The sequence below is a fragment of the Aulonocara stuartgranti genome (genome assembly GCF_965226115.1).
Source record: "Aulonocara stuartgranti genome assembly, chromosome: 12".
Lineage (NCBI taxonomy): Eukaryota > Metazoa > Chordata > Actinopteri > Cichliformes > Cichlidae > Aulonocara > Aulonocara stuartgranti.
In genome coordinates this window covers 19,739,806-19,759,570 of record NC_138948.1, presented here as the reverse complement: position 1 = coordinate 19,759,570, position 19,765 = coordinate 19,739,806, and the positions used below count along the sequence as shown (strand labels likewise).

The 19,765-nt window shown below is 40.8% G+C and overlaps 1 protein-coding gene across 2 annotated transcripts in view; it reads right to left on the bottom strand.

Annotated features, from left to right (window-relative positions):
- Nucleotides 1-2,093: 2,093 nt before the first annotated feature.
- Nucleotides 2,094-19,765, bottom strand: part of wscd2 (WSC domain containing 2) — a 43,306-nt gene continuing 25,634 nt past the window's right edge. For both annotated transcript variants that reach the window (XM_082553649.1, XM_082553650.1), the window contains exons 3-9: nucleotides 16,617-16,731; nucleotides 14,545-14,729; nucleotides 11,588-11,709; nucleotides 11,343-11,517; nucleotides 6,869-7,033; nucleotides 6,574-6,774; nucleotides 2,094-3,858 (exon numbers count right to left, since the gene is read on the bottom strand). In XM_082553649.1, coding sequence (XP_082409775.1) covers nucleotides 3,506-3,858; nucleotides 6,574-6,774; nucleotides 6,869-7,033; nucleotides 11,343-11,517; nucleotides 11,588-11,709; nucleotides 14,545-14,729; nucleotides 16,617-16,731 — 1,316 coding nt within the window. In that variant the 3' untranslated portion in view covers nucleotides 2,094-3,505. The remainder of the gene's footprint in view (nucleotides 3,859-6,573; nucleotides 6,775-6,868; nucleotides 7,034-11,342; nucleotides 11,518-11,587; nucleotides 11,710-14,544; nucleotides 14,730-16,616; nucleotides 16,732-19,765) is intronic.

Genomic DNA, 19,765 nt, shown 5'->3' with positions numbered 1-19,765 from the left:
TCCACAAGCCTCAGGTAAATTCTCATGACTTTTTCATTACGCTCACTTTTCCTCTTGGACAACCCAACCACCGAGGGCAACAGGCCAGGGTACTCCTAGTGCTGGTCCCAAGCCTGGGTAAATGAGGGGGGATAGTGGATATATACGTAGGACAAAGGATGTTGAATATGGAGCTGTGAGGCCGGAGTAAAAGGGCAAGACCATGGAGAAAATTCATGGATGTAGTGGTGTAGAGCAGTGTAGGGATCGGATGAGATGGAGAAAGGGCACAGCCAAAAGATAAAGAATTTTCATCTTGGACCTCTAGAAGCTGCCATTAATTTTTTTTTTTGTACAAATATTTAAAGATAATTGAGTTAGTTCTCAAACTCAATTAAAAATACTCAAACTCTTCATTTTATTTGATTTTTATTTTGTCCAAAACTTTGCTAGTCAGACTCAATAATTACTGCTAATTAAGTTTCACTAAAAGGTCCAAGGGATCTGGAAAAGTAACAAAAAGCATTCGAGAAAAAAAAGAAATGAAAAATAGTTAAATCAAAGGTTTTTATTACTAATTAAACTGAAAGAGATGGTTAGGTTGCTATCATCTTTAAAAGAAAGGAAACACAACAAGACCCAGGAGCTGATCATTAAACAGAAGAAGGACTAAATCACCAAATTACAGGGTCAGAATCACAGGAGGCCGAAATAGACGTGCTGTCATGTTATTATAAGGTGGTGAACACGGTAAACACAGACGGCAACCTCTAAAGGGATGAAAAATGAAGCCCTGGAAGTGCTACAAACTACATTCATGGTGGAGAATGAATCCTCACAGAGTGAAAAGACACAACTCTGCAGGAGAAACATACATAACAACACACTTTTACTACAGCAAAGTTTAAAATAAGACAGTGTTTAGCCTCCTAAGAATAACCTACATTTTTACATAACCCTCTTTCCTGCTAGAAAAAAAGAAAGAGAGAAGGTTGGTTTGCAAGGTGCATTCCTGGATCAAGCAAGAATTGGGAAACTGTTTGCTTTCTATGTTGCAGCAGGTTGTTTTCTCAGTTCTCTAACATGTACAGCGTGTTGCTAAAAAGAGAGAAAAAGATGTCTCTGTTCAAACTTTCTTCAGCTGTGTTTCTGGTTTCACATTCTAAATGGGCTAAATGAGTTTTCACTTGTTTTATATTCATTTTGTACTATTTTAATTTATAAACAGTTTGAATGTTATTGCGTCCTCACTGGCCACATCATTAGGTAGGTCTGTTCAACTGCTCATTAATGCGCATTTATGCATGTCGACATTGTGCAAACCAGCTGCTCTTCCTTAGAAACTGGCATCCCATCCTTTATCAATAGTTGAGGCTGCTGATGGTGTAATGGTGTGGGGGATACTTTCCTGGCACACTTTGGACGAACTGAGCATTGTTTGATCACCACAGCCTTCCTGAATGTTGTCACTGAGCATGTCCCCTTTATGACCACAGTGTACTTATCTTCTATCCTACTTCCAGCAGGATAACACACCACACCGCAAAACCCAAGCCATCTCGAACAGGTTTCTTTAGCATCACAGTGAGTTTACTGTGCTGGCCTCCACAGTCACCAGCTCTCAAACCAATAGAGATAAGGTGGAGCCGGAAATTCACATCATGGATGTGCAGTGTGATGCTAATATGGACCGAAATCTTTAAAGAATGTTTCCAGCCCCTTGTTGAGCTCTTCTGAAGGCAAATCTGTCTCCAATGTTTGTCTTTCATATACCTGTTTTGATATTTAACCTGCTAAAAGAAATTAGCACGTGCATGTTAGCAGCACACGACATTAGTATTTATAGCTTTAGGTAACGAAGCAGAACGCTTGTCAGTGCTTAGTCTTGTTTTTCTCTTGGCTGCGCTCTCAGAGGTTTACAGGAAAGCCTTGTTGTGCACACTGAACCATAAAACTACAGAGCGCCTAAGGGTCACAGCAGGAAAACACTTTTTCTCTTACCTGTAGTCACAGGCAGATCGCTATTGTGATATGGTATGCGATATATTAATAAAAATGTTTAAGACTACTGCAGATCGTAGCAGATTTCTAAAAATTCAGACATGAGTCACTCCTTGGATTCACTCATTTATTGGGCCATATTACATTACATTCATTCCATAGAAAATACATTCAAATGTGACACCTGTTCAATAAGTGCCGGCTTGTCAATAAATGCAAAGAGCCAATAAAGTTTAAAGCATGTGTTAAAAATAGAAACAACCTCTCCCGTTTGCCTGTTGCAATACAAATATTTTGAACGTGTCAGCATACACTATAAAAATATAGTTTTATTATACTGAAAATGGAAGTCAGTTAATGCTGTCTGGCTCTCAATCACTGGTGCTGTTGTTGTTTTTTTATCCTTGGATTTATCAATCTGTGTATTTGTTTGTGTTTAAGCGGCAGAGGAGATCGAGCGCCGTTTTAAGACGTGCTGCACAAAAGTTTGCTGGAGTTTTTTTGTTTTTTCAACAAGGAATAGGAAAATGATTACGAGCTTTAACGGTTTCAAAGCTTTTCTTACAACAAAGCAGTGAAAAAAAAGAAAAAAGACAGTTTTCACATTCAGTATGATTAGCTCTCATAAATAAACCTCTACAACAGTCACTACTTATAAGGTAAACTCCAGTCTATTACATGAGTGTAATGCCTAATTCCGCAGTGATCTTTGGGGAAGGTGTTGCACACCGAAGTGCTTTTTGGATTTCTGCATCGAGTCCAGTGTTAAGAAAACATATTCACAGCCAAATGAATCAACGTGTGCGCTGCTCACGGGAGATAAATAAATGCCGCAGACATTAATCCTCTTCTCTCCTCGAGTCAGTCTCTTCGAAAGGGATAACTCAGCTTCTTGAATAACCTTCTGATTTCTCGTACATACAGTGAATTAAACACCTTACAAAATCTTGGAAACACACAGTATCATCACCATCAGGTAGTTATACCCTGCATATTGCATTTTCCCCCCTAACAAAGAGATACAGCTTTCAGTGAGCTTCTTATATAAAATAGTTCTGTAACTGTAATAGCAGCAGGAAAATTAATGTTTTGACTTTTCTTTTGCACAAAATAAGCTCACTGAACACACTTTGCAGTGTTGTATCGTATCTTTTGTCAGCACAGTCAGATGAGCCCCTCTGTAGTCACAGCTACTGTAGCTTCTTTGTGTTAAGGCATGTGCACATGCCTACACAGCACATGTGCATAGAGCAGGATAAGGAGTGCTTTTCATTCAGCAAATGAGAGAAACACAAACCTTGCCTGCTAAAACTGTCACGTCTACTCCATGAATGCATGAAGCTGATTTAGTTTCGTTTAAAAAAGAAACAGATGACTGAAAAAATGAAATAGGTGTCCATCTACATGACTTAACAGACATCTAACACGATAAAAAATCTATTTATCTCATGAAATTCTACAAGATGTGCAGGAATAAAAAGGAAAACTAACAAAATAAAAAGGAAAACAGAGGTCTTCACATTTATCATCTTGGCATGTATTCCTCTGGAACCCCAGACATGTTTCTTTTCTTCAAAGCAGCATCTACTGTTCTGATCAGTTCATTGATGTTTGAACGCATTTCAGGAGTATACGGGTCGTACTCGAGCTTACGTAGCCCCGACCGCTTGAAGTTCCCGTCCTTCTGGCCCTCGACGCAGAGCAGGCGATCCTCAGAAACCTTCAAACCCAGAAACTCGACCATTCCTTTGAGCTTGGTGAACAGGTCCCTCTTCAGATCCTCAAAGTGGACCACGTGGACGTTCCTCCCATAATGCAGCCAGTCCAGCGTGTGGGACGCCCACCAAGGGGCATAGTTCTTGACAAACTCGGGCCACTCTGCAGGACAAAGAGGCCACAGAACATAAATAAATGAGGGTTTTGGGTACCAATGCACAAGTTAAAGGGCATTCTACAGTACAGACTGAAATATAGCAGGAAGAACATCTACAGCCACCCTGTGAACAGCAGATGGATCACCTCTGGCGTCTTGTGTCAGGTCTTTGTTGGATTTTTTCCTGTATTTTAAGAAAATGACTTTCAGATATTGTTTATCTGCTGTAGTTTTTTCAGGCCTGACACTTCTTCTTTTGACCTCCACTTCTTCAATTTCCTAATTTTTCTGTTTTTAAAAGACACACGGCACACCATGCTGCGATATGCCCAGTTTTGGCTAATAGCTCTTTGCTCTTGCAAAAATACTATTTTATCCTAATTAACTGTGTTATGTTTGGCATTTTTCATAGATTCAAATAAAGAAATGGGAATAACGTATGAATTTTTGTGTCAGCATGCTAGTACAAAGTGCCTAAAGATACAATTGGTTCTTTGCTAAGTTTGTCTGTTATGTGTTGACACACACTGGTTCATCCTTTGAGTTGTTGCCTTTATGCTTGAATGACTCATAGGTCAACTTACAAAAAAGCACTGCTATAGCAGACTGCAATTAAAAAGAAGTGACGGGGCAGCCGATTTCCAAAGCAAAACCTTGAAAGACCTTCAGAAAGCCACTTCAAAGTGCTCAAGAGCACTTCAAAAAACACCAGAAAGGGTGGCTCAAGAGCTTTTGCTTGACAATGATGAAACAACTGTAAACCAAAAGTGTAAGTGAAAGAAAGATAATAAAAAAGAAATAACAGAACTGAGCCGTCTCCATTAACACCAGAAAATTTGCACTTTGAGATTTCAGCTTAGACGAAGAAGCGGTTACCAAAGGTTATTAAGTCATAATTGTCAAAGAGCTCATATTGCTAAGTGCATGTACGTTTTGTCTGTTCGAATAAAATGTAAGTTCTCGGTAAAATGAACTTCGGTACAAAAAAGTCAAAGTGTCAGCGTGGGCATAGAGTTAAGAGGAAGTGAGAGCTGTGTTAGCTGTGTTAGCACTGATGTCATTCAACTCCAGAGGCAGGGAGGACACATTAAGTAATTTCTGAAATGTCCGGACATTTTTGGTTGTCATTCAAACTGCAGAGCTGCTGTAAGAAAACCTTTTCTTTCAGCTTCATCTAGTGGCCCATAAAAAGTGGGAGCTGGCAGGAGCTGTGCTGCATAAGGACAAATCTTTACTGCTGGGAGAGGGTGTCGATAAAGTTTAAAGTCTGCTGAGTTTGCAATGTCTCAGAAACCAATCATAGAGGCAACTTTAGTGCCAGAGTGGACAGAATATCAGAAATTTCCCCCCAAAAACACAACCAGCAGTGCAGAAATGCCAAGAAGCTGCAAATACAGAAGTTACAATAAAAAACATCAAAGTATTTTAACTTTTTCTCCAAAATCCTGTTCTGCTCATTTCAGAGTGAAGACACAGACAGTATCTTTTTGACAGATTACCCCAAAAAAGGCATCTGTATAGCTTCTAAATCTACGAGATAACAGTGGAAAATAACTCACTGTGCTTTCTAAAATGGCATGACCTCCAAAATAAGTTGCACTTGCCCCTGAGCTGACATTATGGGGCCACGCTGGAAGGCATTAGTGTCTGTGACATCATCTGTGCCCCACAGTCTCCCTCTGTGGAGGTGAATGCATCAAATCGTACATGTGGGGCCCTGCGCACAATGTCACGCTGACCCGCTCTCCGTCTATTCGAAGTGGCAGCTGTCAGAAAGCCTTTCTCTTTAGTGATGTCACCGCATCATTTTCCAAACAACAGAGGGAATAAACACTCATTGGAAATGGCAGGCCAAATGTGCTGAAGTTTCCACAAAGAGAGACAACTGCTGGGTCGGCAACTCTCCAGCCTCTGGGGAAAAAAATCGATGAAACCTCGCATAAAGTCAGACAGACGATACGGGGACGAGACAAAAGCGGTTGCCACGGTTACTAAGACATGAAGAATGCAATAGGAAGAGCAAAATTTGCCTGAAATATAAAGACATCTCTATATTTTACACATAGTTATTAATGAAAAATGAACTTAATCCATAATTTTAAGCATCAAGTGGACAAAAGAGGAATTAAACATGACTAAACTGTGACTTCCTGGATGGAAGACATTTCACCAGCTTTTTAAACTGTGCATTCGTTTTCTGACTGATAACATCTGCAGCTAACAGCATAAAGAAGGAAACAAAGTAAGCTGCTAAGTGTTCAGATCATGTATACCGGTACATATATTTCCCACTTTAAACCTAGAATGAAGATCTGAATCAGACTTGTCATAAACACTTCTAATTTATCTGACTGCTGATGCTGTGGCTAAATGGTGTAAATGATTTTCAAAAGACAAAATGTTGCGCTCAGCCACACTGGTGCAGGTCAAACTGCTAAAAAAGGCCAGAGTTTGATTGCATTTCCTCAATCCTTTGCCCTTCTATATCACAGTTTCTCAGTTCTTTTGTTTTTCTCTCATTTTGCAGTGTTTCAGTTTCTACTTATTGTGAAGCTTTACTCAAACTTTGTTCACCACAATGTTATCAGCACAAAAAATGAAATATGCCCTCAGTGCCTCAGTTTAATGAAGTCTTTTATTTTCATTTTCTTCATAGTACGATGACGGAGAGACTTCCGTGCAACATAATATTCACTGATCCAGAGATTTCAGCAGCTTACCTTTCCCTCTCCAGTGGGCCTGGGAAGCAAATCCAATATGTCCACCATATTTCCGGTTAAATTCTGCCATCAAGGCTTTGTAGGGGTTTCGTATCATGAGGATGCTGGAGTCGAAGGCTTCGATTTCTTTCCTGCCGCTCTCATGTGTCTTAATGCACATTGTCCTCCCACTCCGCCAGTGGTCGCGCTCCCCTTTAAATCCTGTGAAACAGCCCAGAGTGACTTTATAGCATCCACGGTGGTGCATTCATGGCTGAGCGCCTGTGAATCGTGTCAAAAACATGCCGAGGCATACCTTTATTGTACAGGGAGCCATCAAAGTAATAGCTGCCGGTGTAGAAGCCAGTGGCGAGCTCTATAAGGTGGCGAGCCCAGGTGTTACCAGCTCCAGGGAAACTGGCGAGGGCCACCAGCTGCTTAGCACGAGTGGGAAGGAAGTGCCGGTCCATGCACCGATTATCTGACAGTGGACAAAGATCAGCCGATTAAATGAACCTCAAAGTTTAAAATTAATACTGAAAATCAGTCACTTCCTGCGTATTTACACAGTTTTGTAATAACAGACACAGAATTATTACGTTTCAACTTTGGATGATTATTATAGAAAGAAGAAATGTCAAGGCGGGCTTGTTTTATTATATTTTTCTCCACAAAATATCACCTAATAACTTCAAACAGTCTCCCAACAACTCAAGTTGACCTGTCTGTTTCCATCCAAACTATTACACCTTTTAGATATACAACATTTGTGTTCGATTTGTAATAATTAGGGTTTGAATTATTGAGTTATGTCTCAGTCATGCAAGTGTAAAAACAATCTCCTTAAAACTTGCAACAGGATGCAACCTGTCTCCAAATATTCATGATCCAGACCAACTGCAATCTCTCTCAGACACTCTGTGAACAAAGCAACTGACTGCAAGGGGTCACAAACCAGACAACAACATCTCAGGTTCACAGCACTACTGTCTTCCCTAGTAGGGTGTAGCATTGGGCCAAAACCATGTGGTGTGGTAAACAATCGTTTTTTCCAACTGAAACCAGATTTAAAGCTAACACATTCAGACCTCTGACAGGTTCCCTTTTCTGGGTTCAGCTTGCCAAGAATGATCACATGAAGTTCATTTCCCACAGCAGCTGATTTTTGTTTTGTTTGTTCACAGCAACCTCCATTTCTGTTTACTGCAATGTGACTCTGCTGATCCAAGCCACATCTGTCCACTGCGTTAAGGAAACACAGCCCACAACAACGCCTGGACTGAAGACAGACCTATTCTGAATTTTTGAGTTTCATAACAATATTTGGAATAACAAGAAATACAGCGATAAGCATGCATGTGTCTGGAACCCAAGATTTTACAGTCAAATCCAAGAACATTCATGATGATATTGTTTTAAGTAAACGTTTTAGAGCATATACTATTTAAAAATTTGCAAATTTACAAAAAAGGAAAAAAACAAATAAAAATGAATAAATAGTGTTCGGATGATTTGCAACATCGAGTGTGCATAATGGCACGAAAATAAGAATTTAGTGCATGTGTGTGTGGGGGGGGGGGGGGGGGGGGGGGGGTGTCAGGCAGAAGCACTCAGAAGTGTGACTTCCTCATATGTGACCCATCCCTTTGCTGTTCGTGTGCATGTCTGCAAACTCCAGACAATAATATCACAGCCATTTTTTTTCTTAGTGCCCTCTGCTCCTGCTTAAACTGCGTGGACACACTCGGGTGTTTTCACACTTGCATCCTGTTTGTGCGCACACAAAATGCTGAGACTTTTTTTTATTTCTGTTTATTCCCGAAATTGTTCACATGTTGTGGTTTTAAGCTTTGTATTTATTTTTAGTTTTTCCAGCTCATAACAAGCAAAATATCTCAGTATTAGGAAAAAAGGAGCCACAGTGGGATAATTATACCTGTTGTGCAAACAGAAGGTTATTATTTTTCCTTCATGACAGAAATTCAGAAAGAAACTAATTAAATTGGAGCCAAAGTGCTTTGGTGTATTGCATCTGGGTTTCCTAAGGTAGGGACCCTGCCCACTCCATATGAATAAGTGGTTCATGTCTTCAGTCCTGTGTGTTTTCCAGGTTGGTATACCAGGAAACCACACACACACACACACACACACACACACACACACACACACACACACACACACACACACACACACACACACACACACACACACACACACACACAACCTTTTAGCACTAGTGTAATGAGTCTTTTTAGGGACACGGCTGTTTATCTTAGTTTAGTCTGTTGCCATGGCATCTTAAGAAAAAAAAAGGCAGGAGCTATGTTACAAACAACGCTTTTTTAAGCTTCATAATGTACCGATAATCTGTGTGTGTGATTGCGTGTATTTATTTTCAATACTGCGGCGCTGAACCCTTGGCATATGGCACAGTGCCGATAGTGTTAACGCTGTGACTGGGTTAAGGTTTAAAGTGTGACGCTGGAGGTTTTTTTAGTTTGTAATTCATTTGATGTTGTGAGCTCAAATGAGAACAATCATAGTTATTTAAAAGTAACTCTGAGGCTGTGATTTATGCTGTGAGATACCTGAAATATTAACTGGTTGAAAGTGAAGCCTCCTGAATGAATCTCAGTGTTGATTTGGTTTATACAGTTTGAAACTGAGCACGAGTTACGTCTGTTGTTGACATAAAGTAAGTATAGCCAACGCTGGACACTAGAACAAAGGAACATGTGGAAATTTATAACAGGGTTTATAAGTCATGTTTATAACCAACCAACCACTTGTTACTTTGGTACAACTAGTCCTAGGACTCGTAACATTAGTTCACTGCTCTTTAGTCAATGAGTTTGCATAAATTGCAGCTTTTCCCCAATTTTTGGTTTCTGGTCAAACAGGGAACTCTCCAAGCGGACCAAAGTGCGTCACTGCAAACCACACCAGAACAATCAGTCTGCTTACTGAGCACATGTGTCTGGAGAAGAAGCACAGACAACACATTTACTCCTAACATTTGTATTTATATATCTGTTTCCCTCACTTCAGTTTGCTAAAAACTGTGCACACTGCATTCTCCCTGAATGCAAAGTGTGCTTGGCAATGGGCGTGTTTATTGTCAGCACACAACTCTTAGCCTCTGAGATGGATCATGCTCCCACCATAAACAAACCACTATGGAGTTCCTTTGGAAGTACAACTAAAGCCACCTCCTCCAAATTAGTCTTGGTGGTCTCGTCTGTACCTGAATGTGAGAGTGCAAAGCTGACATCTATACAAATGAATCCCACCTCTTTATCCATTTCTCTTTATGTGGTTCTGAAGTCAATTATCTCTTCCTTTAGCCCAACTACTCCATGAAGTTTCCTAAAAACCGGGCTGATAGCTTTTGGATAGTGTGGAGGTACTCAAAATGTACCTGCAGCCCAGAATTAGCTTAGCAGAGGAATTAAATAATTGATACTAGCGCAGGTGATATATTTTTCATGTCAGTTGACAAAAATCCACGATAACCTTTTGGCACGTTGTAATTCAAGTGGTCTAAGAGGGAACTACACTCCTGCACCTCCTCTGGGCTCTGTTTTCAAGATGCACTTCGACCAATCAGACGTCATTTTAGACGAGTAGCAGCTTCAAGAGTGAAGTTTCAGGACTTTGCCTACAAAATTTAAAAACATGAACTTGTCTAAATGAAGCTTACACACACGTTTAATAAGAAAGATCTGTATTCAAACATCTGTCTGCTTCTCGGATGTTTGGTAACTTATCTAAGCTTTGCATCAGTTCCCCTTTCCCACACTGTCAAGCTCATTGCAAGATCACAAGTCCAATTGTCCTTCTGCCTGCCTTCTTCAGGTCAATCAGCCGCTACTCCATGTACTTTAAATATCACTGCAGATTTTTCATTTTCCTTTCCAGATGCCTTCATGCAACCAGCTTCCTTCCCTCTCCCATGTCAGGCTCCATCCAAGCCTCCATCTTCATCTCCATCACCAGCATCTAGATTCCGAGGGGTTTTTCCCTAATCCCTATCACTGCTGGGATTCTGCTGCGTCCAATTGACAGATCTGGATCTGATCTATAGATCCCATTCTCATCACAAGTGATGATCACCATTGTGAATTCTGGGCAGCTCAACACAGAAGTTGGCATCTTATCTAAATGAGAGGCACATGCAAGTAGTAGAAGCTAGAAGGCCAGTGAGTAGTCCAGATGTGTGAGTTAATAAGGAAGACAACCACAACTTTTTTTTATTTCACATCACAGACTGCTATAATCAGCAATGCAGTCAACATAGAAAGTAAGCAACTGTGGAGCCAGTAAATACATAAATATGAGTTGAGTTGAATTCCATGCTAGGCCCAAAACAGCACTAACTTAATATTAGAGTGTAAGATGCATGTCTGGTTGAAGGGGCTAAGAACAGATGTGGCAAAGCTGCAGGAGAAGAACTGTTGATTTTAAAATTCTGTGATTTTTGAAATGATCTTCTTCACTGCATGATCACATCTTTAATCCACCACAGATTCATGCATCTCATACGTGGAATCATCTACAGCTCAGGGTTGAACAGTCAGTGCCAAAATCATTTTGCAAACTTTGCACGACATGTAAGTTAGACAAAGTTCCGGCTCATGCTGACACTTTGCACTTGAATACCACATGTGTTATCATACTTTAAATTGAATGTGCTAAACCTCAGTCTGACTTGGACTTCCCACCAACAGAATGTGACCAACTTCAACACATGTGTGGCTTTTCAGCCGCTGCCAGGAAACACTTAAATTTACCTTGAACCTGTGTCTGGTAGACGACAAAGTACTTGTCGTTTCCACAGCTTTCAAACTCTTCCCCTTGGCACCGATTGAGACACATACCCTCGTCCTCCAGCTCATGCAGGGAGAAGAGGGGCGTTGGGAATCCGCAGTAGCATCGATCTCCAGCGAGCACAGCCAGCGATTTCTCCTGGAACACAACAGCCATTATACACTGAAGACACACTCGTGCAGCGTACAAATCCCCAACATCCACTCACCCTCTCTGTGCACATGTCCACACACTTATCCACAGACATGTTCTGGATGACCGCGCTGAAGGGGAGAGCCAGTGTGACATTGTCTGGCCGGTGGAAACACCCTTTGAAAATGGCACTGCCATCTGAAACAGACAAAACAAGCCAGACTGTCACTTACCAACACGAAAGAACACAGAGACCCTAAACTAACAGCAGCACTCGTGTCCCTGGGATGACTTGCAACCTCCAATCCTCTCTGTGGTCTGATGTTGGTGAAGACAACACATCACAAAAGCTGCTCTTCTCCTTCATGTGCAGGTCTTTTTTTTAACCTTATTTTAATTTGTTATTGACCTTTTTTTGCCAGCCTGCTGAACCTAACTGAAAAGATAAATTAGTTTTTATTCACGATGGAAATGTTTCTCGCACTGCACCACAACTTTAAAGGGTGACACCCAGATTTAAGTCACTGCTAAAGGAAATCTAAACATCCATTTCACATTTATTGCAGGCTGTCAACCTGTCAGCAGCGCCAGTATAGAGTACTTACGAAAATGTCTCTGTTGTCAACAAACTGTTAAGAATTAATGACAGAGGAGAGAAACCAAACAAGCGCTGCTTTTCACTGTGACAGACAGTGTGATGAAGACACCTTGCTTGCTCAGACATAGCCAAGTAAAATATGCAAATGGAGCTTCGTCTCTTTGGTATTCCTTCCTCTCAAAGTTTATAGTGTCACTACCAGTAAACAAGACTATTGAGCACTCTCTCCTTTCCTTTACAGGAAGTATTAGTGATCAGTGGTGTCAGACTTTAAAAAAAAAAGAGAATATCCCCTTTATAAATTAGTTCTAGTGCTGTGTGTGTGTGTGTGTTAAATGTTTTATTTATTTTCGACCTTGTTCTCTGACTTAAAGTTGCATTTTTAATGCCACGTTCTCTCCACGGATCCTGTTTGTGTTACCTTTCTGTGTTTTAACATGCTGCAGCTATAAATCCATCCAGCTATCACAGAAAATGAGGTCTCAATAACAAAGAGTGCATCAACGATGCATCTGTGCTCAGTTATTATAGCTTTTAAGAGCTGGGATTTACTCGGCAAAGCTTGCAAAACAGCTAACACATCACATTTCCTCCATTTCCTCTTTGATGTTCTGAGCAGCCCTCACATGACATGAGATCGGGGTTAGAGGTGAAAATGCCGACCTGAAATGCTTGCGCAGCAGTTAGATAGAAGGATTAAAAGCAGAAATGAGAATAATAACAAACAAACAGCAGAGGAACAGAGGGGTGCACTGTGAAGCAGGTTCAGCATAGCCAAACTTTCTTTGTGTCAGCTGGCTCAACAATTTCTCAAACCCCCAGTCAGAGATAACGGATATCGCTACGGTTGCTATCAACAGTCTCTGTTAATCCAGGCTTCCCGCTTCTCACATAAAAGAAGGATTCGGACGCATTATTAGACTTTTCGTCCGCTCAGAATTGATCATTTGAGTGCCGCCTGCTTCAGTCAGAGACATTATGAGGAGAGCAGGTGATAGAGATTGAAAAAGAACGGGCTGTAACAATGAAACAGCAAAAGGAAGGCCTGGGGGCATTCAGGTTTTACAGTGGCCCATACCCCAAAACAGGAATGTGGAAATTACATTAGAGTGTGTCCAATTATTTCAACTGATTTATCACAGACTGGTCAAAGTCCTAATCTTTGTTTAGCAGCCATGGTTTCAGCAGAGTAAAATCAGGTCTAGGATCGAGTATAAAAGTATTCATTTTATGCATGATCTACTGAACTGTGACCATATATGGTGATTTTTGTACTGCAGTCTTTTAGCAGGTTCCTTCAGCTGTGCCAACATTTTTATTAGGTTGCATCTATAAAATGTTTTCCTTCAGGACTTGGAGCATGTTGTGATTATAACCTGCTGTGCACCAGGTTATCTGTTCAGCATAAAGCTGAATGTACCAAGGTACAGCCACCTTCGTCACAATGAGAACCTTGACTTTAAGCTTGAAATACCACCCTAACCCAATAATCTTGCTTTGTAGTGCACACCTCTGGAGAGAGCAGTTGAGCTATGAAAATATTCACCACATATCTGCATGGTAACTCTCTCTGATCTCACAGTATTTCCAAGAAGCAGGAGCCAAGAAAGAGAAAAAGGAAGAGTGAATGCAAAAAGGAAAGGGTGGGTAGAGTCACCCCACCATGTGTTTGGGACTTTTTTAGATTATAAAGAAAAAAGTTCCCACAACAAAGCAACAAAGCAAGCCACAGTTTTATAACAGGTATAGCAGGAGAAATAATTTTTAGACACCCTGCTGAATTTGTTACAAAGGAAAGATTTTTCTGGATGTTTGGTTCATATTCTGTCTCTCTCAATTAAAATTCAGCTAGCATACGAAATAAAGACTGTTCATTAGTTTGTAAGTGATCCAGCAGGGAATCAAAAAAATTAAGCATATTCTGTACTATAAGATCATTACAACTCCTGATAATCAGCTCTTTCTCCCAAGACTGAAGTTTTCCACTGGCAGGCAGTCGGTGTTTAGGATGAAGACCACAGGCGGCTGGGCTGTGTAGGTAGAGCAGCTCCCCGGGGAAAGAGGTAAACACAACAGAGCAGCCTGCTCCCGACTGTGGCAATAAAACAAATCTTTTCCCTCAAAGTAGCCGCGGGTGTTACACTCCTGAATCAAAATTACATCTTTGTGCCTAAGTACAGACTCTCAGGACACTCATATCTAATCAGATCCATCTTAGAAAAGGGACCCAAGTTTAATATTTTATTTTCAAATATCAAATTCAATTTTTATGGCAAATCTATAATGAAATTAAACTTTTTGAAGGTTCCATTTAAAGGATTCATTTCACATTTATTTTAGACTGTGAACCTGTCAGTGTTGATATAGAGTATTTATATCAGCAGTAGTAAACACTTGACGTGTTGTGTTATTGGATATGCTGATGCCAGACTTACAGCGGCGCGCAGACTCCTGACTCAGCTCCAGCCTATAGATGGACAGTCTGTTGGGCCCTCCGCACACGTTGCTCTTCTCTCCTTTGCACTCCATGTTGCATTCGCTGTCTGAAGCATTGGGCGCCTGGATCTTATGACCACAATAGCACTCTGCGCCAAACTCCAGGCCTGCAAACATATATCCCCTGGAGGGAAGAGGAAAAAAAGGATTAGCATTGTTAGCGTAGGGAGACAGAGGGGTTTAAGTGATCGTTTTGAGCCTTCATTATGTTCCTTAATCCTCCACAGGCAAAAACAGTTCATCCTCTGGAGCAGCTGGGAGAGCTGTAATCAATGGAAACAAACCACTGATGTGGTTTGTGCATGAAAATATTATTCAAGAATAATGCATCGCTGTGAAAACGAGAAAACTTATGTGCTTTGCAGGCGTCTTAAGCAAAGCCAATTATAAATGTGTGCAGTATACTAGAATTTATCACACAGGGCTTCTCCTCTCCGTACTGTTGCCTGATGAAGGATCTGACTCCCAGAAGGCTTTTCAGGTGCAATTAGACATCGAATATGCATACCTCACACAGGAGAAATCCCCAGGCTGTCAATCAAACCCAAACCCCTTTCCCCCCCTACGATGTGTTGCCCCACATTTGTTTGTCTGCTTTTATTAACCCGCTACTCTAGCAAACGTGGCTGCAAGAGGCAAGAACTAATAGGAGAAAGAGCTGAAAACAGGCATCTCTCTCTGCTCCTATTCTCTGCTCTGTGAATCAGTCATGGGTGTAATTCAGTGCATTCGATAGAGCCGTCCCTGGTACTCCACAGGGAGGGAGGAGGGAAAAAAAAGAGGTGAGAGAAGGATGGTGAGGTATCGCGGAGAGTGAGACGGGATGAGAGGATAATGGGAAACAAATGGAGGAGGAGTGGGGGAGATGAATGGCTTGAAAACTGGAGCGCGTATTTTTACTACATGAAAACTGTGGCAGTGCAAAAAAACCTTAAAACAAAACAGAATTTTTTTGGCAATCAGTGAAAGAATACTTGCATTATAACAAACCGACTGATGTTTTTTTACCTTATAAAACATGATATAAATGCAAATGTAATTTAATAAACGGCCTGAGGCTTTTTGTTTTGTTTGTTTTTTAATGAATGGGCTTTAAATATAAACCAACACCAGCATGACTCAAAACCACAGTTCAGTGTTTCAACAAAACAATCACATTTCTTTATAATATGCAGAACTAAAACACAGTAAAAGCTGAGCACTGCATAATCTTAGAGGCCTGAAGAGGCCGGGTCAAAATCTAGTTTTAAAGTCTTTATCACGTCGCTTGTGTCATTTCGTTTTGTACGTTGTGTTCAATGTTCTACTCAAGCACAGGAAAACTATTCACGTACACAAACAGGGAGGTTAATGGTCCGGTTAGCTCATTTTGCCCTGGGCCGCAGTAACAGATTAATGTGGCCATAGCTGAACGGAGGCCGAGGAAGGGGCAGCCCAGTTAAGTTCTTCCAGCAAGTTGTTTGTGTGCCATGACCACAATTAAATAGAAAAAGGGTATTTTTGAAACTGCAGATCCAAAGTTGGGAGGACTTGGATGCCTAAAATATCATGTGGTCTGTGGTGGAGCACTGGCTCATACTTTAGCCTATTCCAAGAGCATTTTCAAACATTTTCACACCATAAGCAAATGTATTCTGTCACGTTGAGTCAAGAATGAACTCTGGAACTCAAAAACTGTGAAGGATTTGTTATATGTGATATAAAAATGTGATACGATTGGGAGCCTGTGTGCAGCCACAAATGGGCCTGGAGGTCATCTTGCTTGGTCTGCTGTGCATCTTTCCTCGTGAGCTTTTCTCTCTCTTTCATTTATTTATTTTTTGCTTTTTTAGCTCAGTTACGATGGGAAAGTACCTTTTGATCTCCTGCAGGTTTTTTTTTATCTCCCCTTCAGCTCTTTTGTAGTGGAGGGTTTTTTTTTTATTTCTCAGTAGGAATCAAAAGACAGCAAAAAAAAGAAGGTTAACTTGCCTAATGGATGATTTTTTTTTGTTGTTTGCTACTGTCATACCTTTCTGCACAGTTGTCCTGGCAACGAAATACAGTCATTTTTTTGTAGTCAAAAAAGGAAACTCCTCTCAGAGCTCTTTTCTGAGTGTCATCAATGTAGCAGCCGATGTACTTTGCTGAAAAAGGAAAGAAAACACAGTTGGTCGTGTGTGCAGAGAAAACATAACTTATATGTACATAAGATTACATTTCTAACGTAACAGCTCATACAGAGCAATCAAAACCCTTTGTCAGAAGTGTCAGAGGTGAATTTTATCCACATTAGAGTCCTCACACACAGCGTCACGCTGTGGTGACATCGCACATGGGAGTCCAAACTGGGGCAGAAGCTTTATTTATTTATAAAGACAGATATCCCCTTCTAGTGGCCTGTAACTGTAGTGGCAGTCATCTCTCTGCATTTTTCAGAAGTGTGTGGGGGCTGGGCTCTAGTGAACCTCTGCAGAGGCATACAATGACCCTCTAACAGCTTCTTGCCTCTCATTAGAACAACGTTCTCGTGTTTAACCGGGCTACACAGACCCTACCAGCAAACCTCTCACCATCTGTGCTCTGCTATCACCCCTTTAAACCTCTGTTAATAACTAAATGGGGGAAAAGCATAGAGTCCCCTGCATTATCTTAATTGTGCTGGTCTACAGGCCTGCATTTGAGCAGCATGTTGTGCACTGCAGCGGATGGTAATCTACCTATTGTTGAGCTGGAAAATAATCTGCTTTTTGATGGAGGCAAATGCAGATTTGATGAAACAGCATCTCTTGTTTTGAATAGCACACTTCTGCTTCGCATTACACGAAGGTAAAGGATGAAATGGCAGATGCAACTGATACAATTATTGTTTTCAATCATTTTAGCATCTTCCGAAATGACCTCATTGCAGCTGGTGAATCACATTTTCCATAGTGCTCTGAGTATATCCTTTCTCCAGCCTACTCCTGTTGTCTATTTGTGCAGCATACATCTGTGCAATTGGCCCACACAGCAAAAATGTGCTTATGCGCCGTGGTCTGCATCTTATCGCAATATTCCCTTCAAATTAAATTTAGAGCCAAGGTGAATTAGTACATTTGGAGTAAAAAGAGAAGGGGAGAAAAACTCTTAACCCAAACACAGCCACCTTTGGAAGACAAAAGGCTCTTAAACACTACATATTAATGAGTGGCGCTGGATGCACGAGCGCAAAAGATAGCTTTGAGGTTATTAATTACTCTATCATCACGTTCGGCTGCAATCCCGTGAGGTTAGAGTTTCAGAAAAGGGCGGCGTGGGGGTGGAGGCGTGGGGTGGCTGAGTGTACATTGTAAACATGTTTGCTTTGCTCCCTCTGAATGCAGAGGGAGCTAAAAAAAAAAGGTTATTACCGCTTGTGCATTGTTTTATAGTCTAAATTTGAATTCACAGCAGGTTACTGTGCTGTGACTCAGGGATTATGACCCGCTTCACGCTTACAGATGTTGGGAGTCTTTCTCAGAGTTAAAAATCAGGAGGGAACTCTGCTGTTGTCATAGCACACATAGCACAGATGGAGCAGCAGTCCCTCACACTTATGTTTCATCTTTATGGCAGTTTAGCTCTCCCACCTGGCTGTAAAGCTTCTCTGGAGAAAAAAAAAACAGGAACCAACATCACTAAAAGGTAGTTTAAACAAAATCTGTCTGTTTATTTACGCTTTTTTTCAAGTGTCTATTTTAGGATTTTATAGATGATTAAATAGAAACAGCCAGATAGCATGTGCTCATTCCCAGTGAAGTTATCTCCCTGCCAGTGCGTGAAGCAGATGATTATCACAGCCGGACTGAGGATTTCTCGCTGGCTGAACGATACGGGAATATTATTTCTTTTTTAAGCACCACTCAAAAAGTCACCTGACAATTAATCTGCTTTACAGGTTTAACACGAACGGAATAATATTTTGAAATACAAAATAAAAGGTAAAAAAAGTTCCTACCTGTACAGCAGGTAGTTGAACTTTAATTCCACTCGACTCTGAGGAGACTTAACCTTCTAATTTCCAAGTCTACCGTGCATTTCCATCATAAAGGTGCTTTTTTCCCCATTAACAAACCTTCTCACTGCCATATAGATTCCTTTTATTTAAATAAGAGTTCAAAAGTGTAGTAACACGAGATGAGCTGTGAAGTGTAATTGAGGCACGGATGCTGAAAACATGCCACAGAGAGAGTAAAGCCTCTTCACATTTCACCAGTGAAATTGTGATATTTCTGTGTCTGGACTCCCATTGATGAGCAAAATGTTTCTAGCTTTCAGTAGTGGCACCCGAGTGTTTCGAACTCATGCTGTTTTGTATTCTTCCTCCGTGGCGCTGTTGCTCTTTGAGTTTCTTGCACTTATCTAACGACTGTGGGTAAAATGTTACATGTTAACATAAGAGGGGAAAAAATGGTGTTACTACTTTTTTCTTAAGGACTTAACTAGTTTATAGTTTTCTCTTGTGTTTCGCCATAAAGATAGGAGCAACACAGGGGTCGTTTTTTACTTAATAAATGCATATGGCAGAAATGTGAACTGTTGACTTCGTTTTCAAATGTTTGTGCTTCATCCAAGAGCAAAGAAAGTGATAGACACGATACGAAAATCAGAGAGGAGGAAGAGAAAACAGAGCCAGGAGCAAATTTGTCCATGTTTCATTTTAAAAGATCTTTGTCCTGTTCAAGCTCAGAGATGTCAGCTGCAGGTAGACACATCCCAGCCTTACACCAGTGTTTCCATAACACATTATGATTTAATAAGCTGGCACTGAGTTTACATGTAAACCTTTTAAGACGGGATTGTGCACATGAGCCAGATAAAGGGGTTAATCCCACAATCGTCTAATCGTCTGGTTGTTGTCATATCAGTCAAAATGTGAGCATGTGCAGAACATGTGAAGGAGCTACAGCTGAAGCACAGAGACGGGGAGATCCTTAAAGGATTTATTCCGGAGAAAAGACATAATTATAATTATCATCTCACTCCACTCTGAGGAGATCTCCCACATGACCAATTACAGCTAGTAGCGTCGAGTCATTAAGATGCAGCAGTTTGTAATTTTTGGGATCTCTTTCATTTTAGCACAAAGTGGGACAAAAGCAGCTTGTGAGTATGCCAGTGAGCTTCCATTATGAATGGGCCTGCAATAAAAAGTTCAGC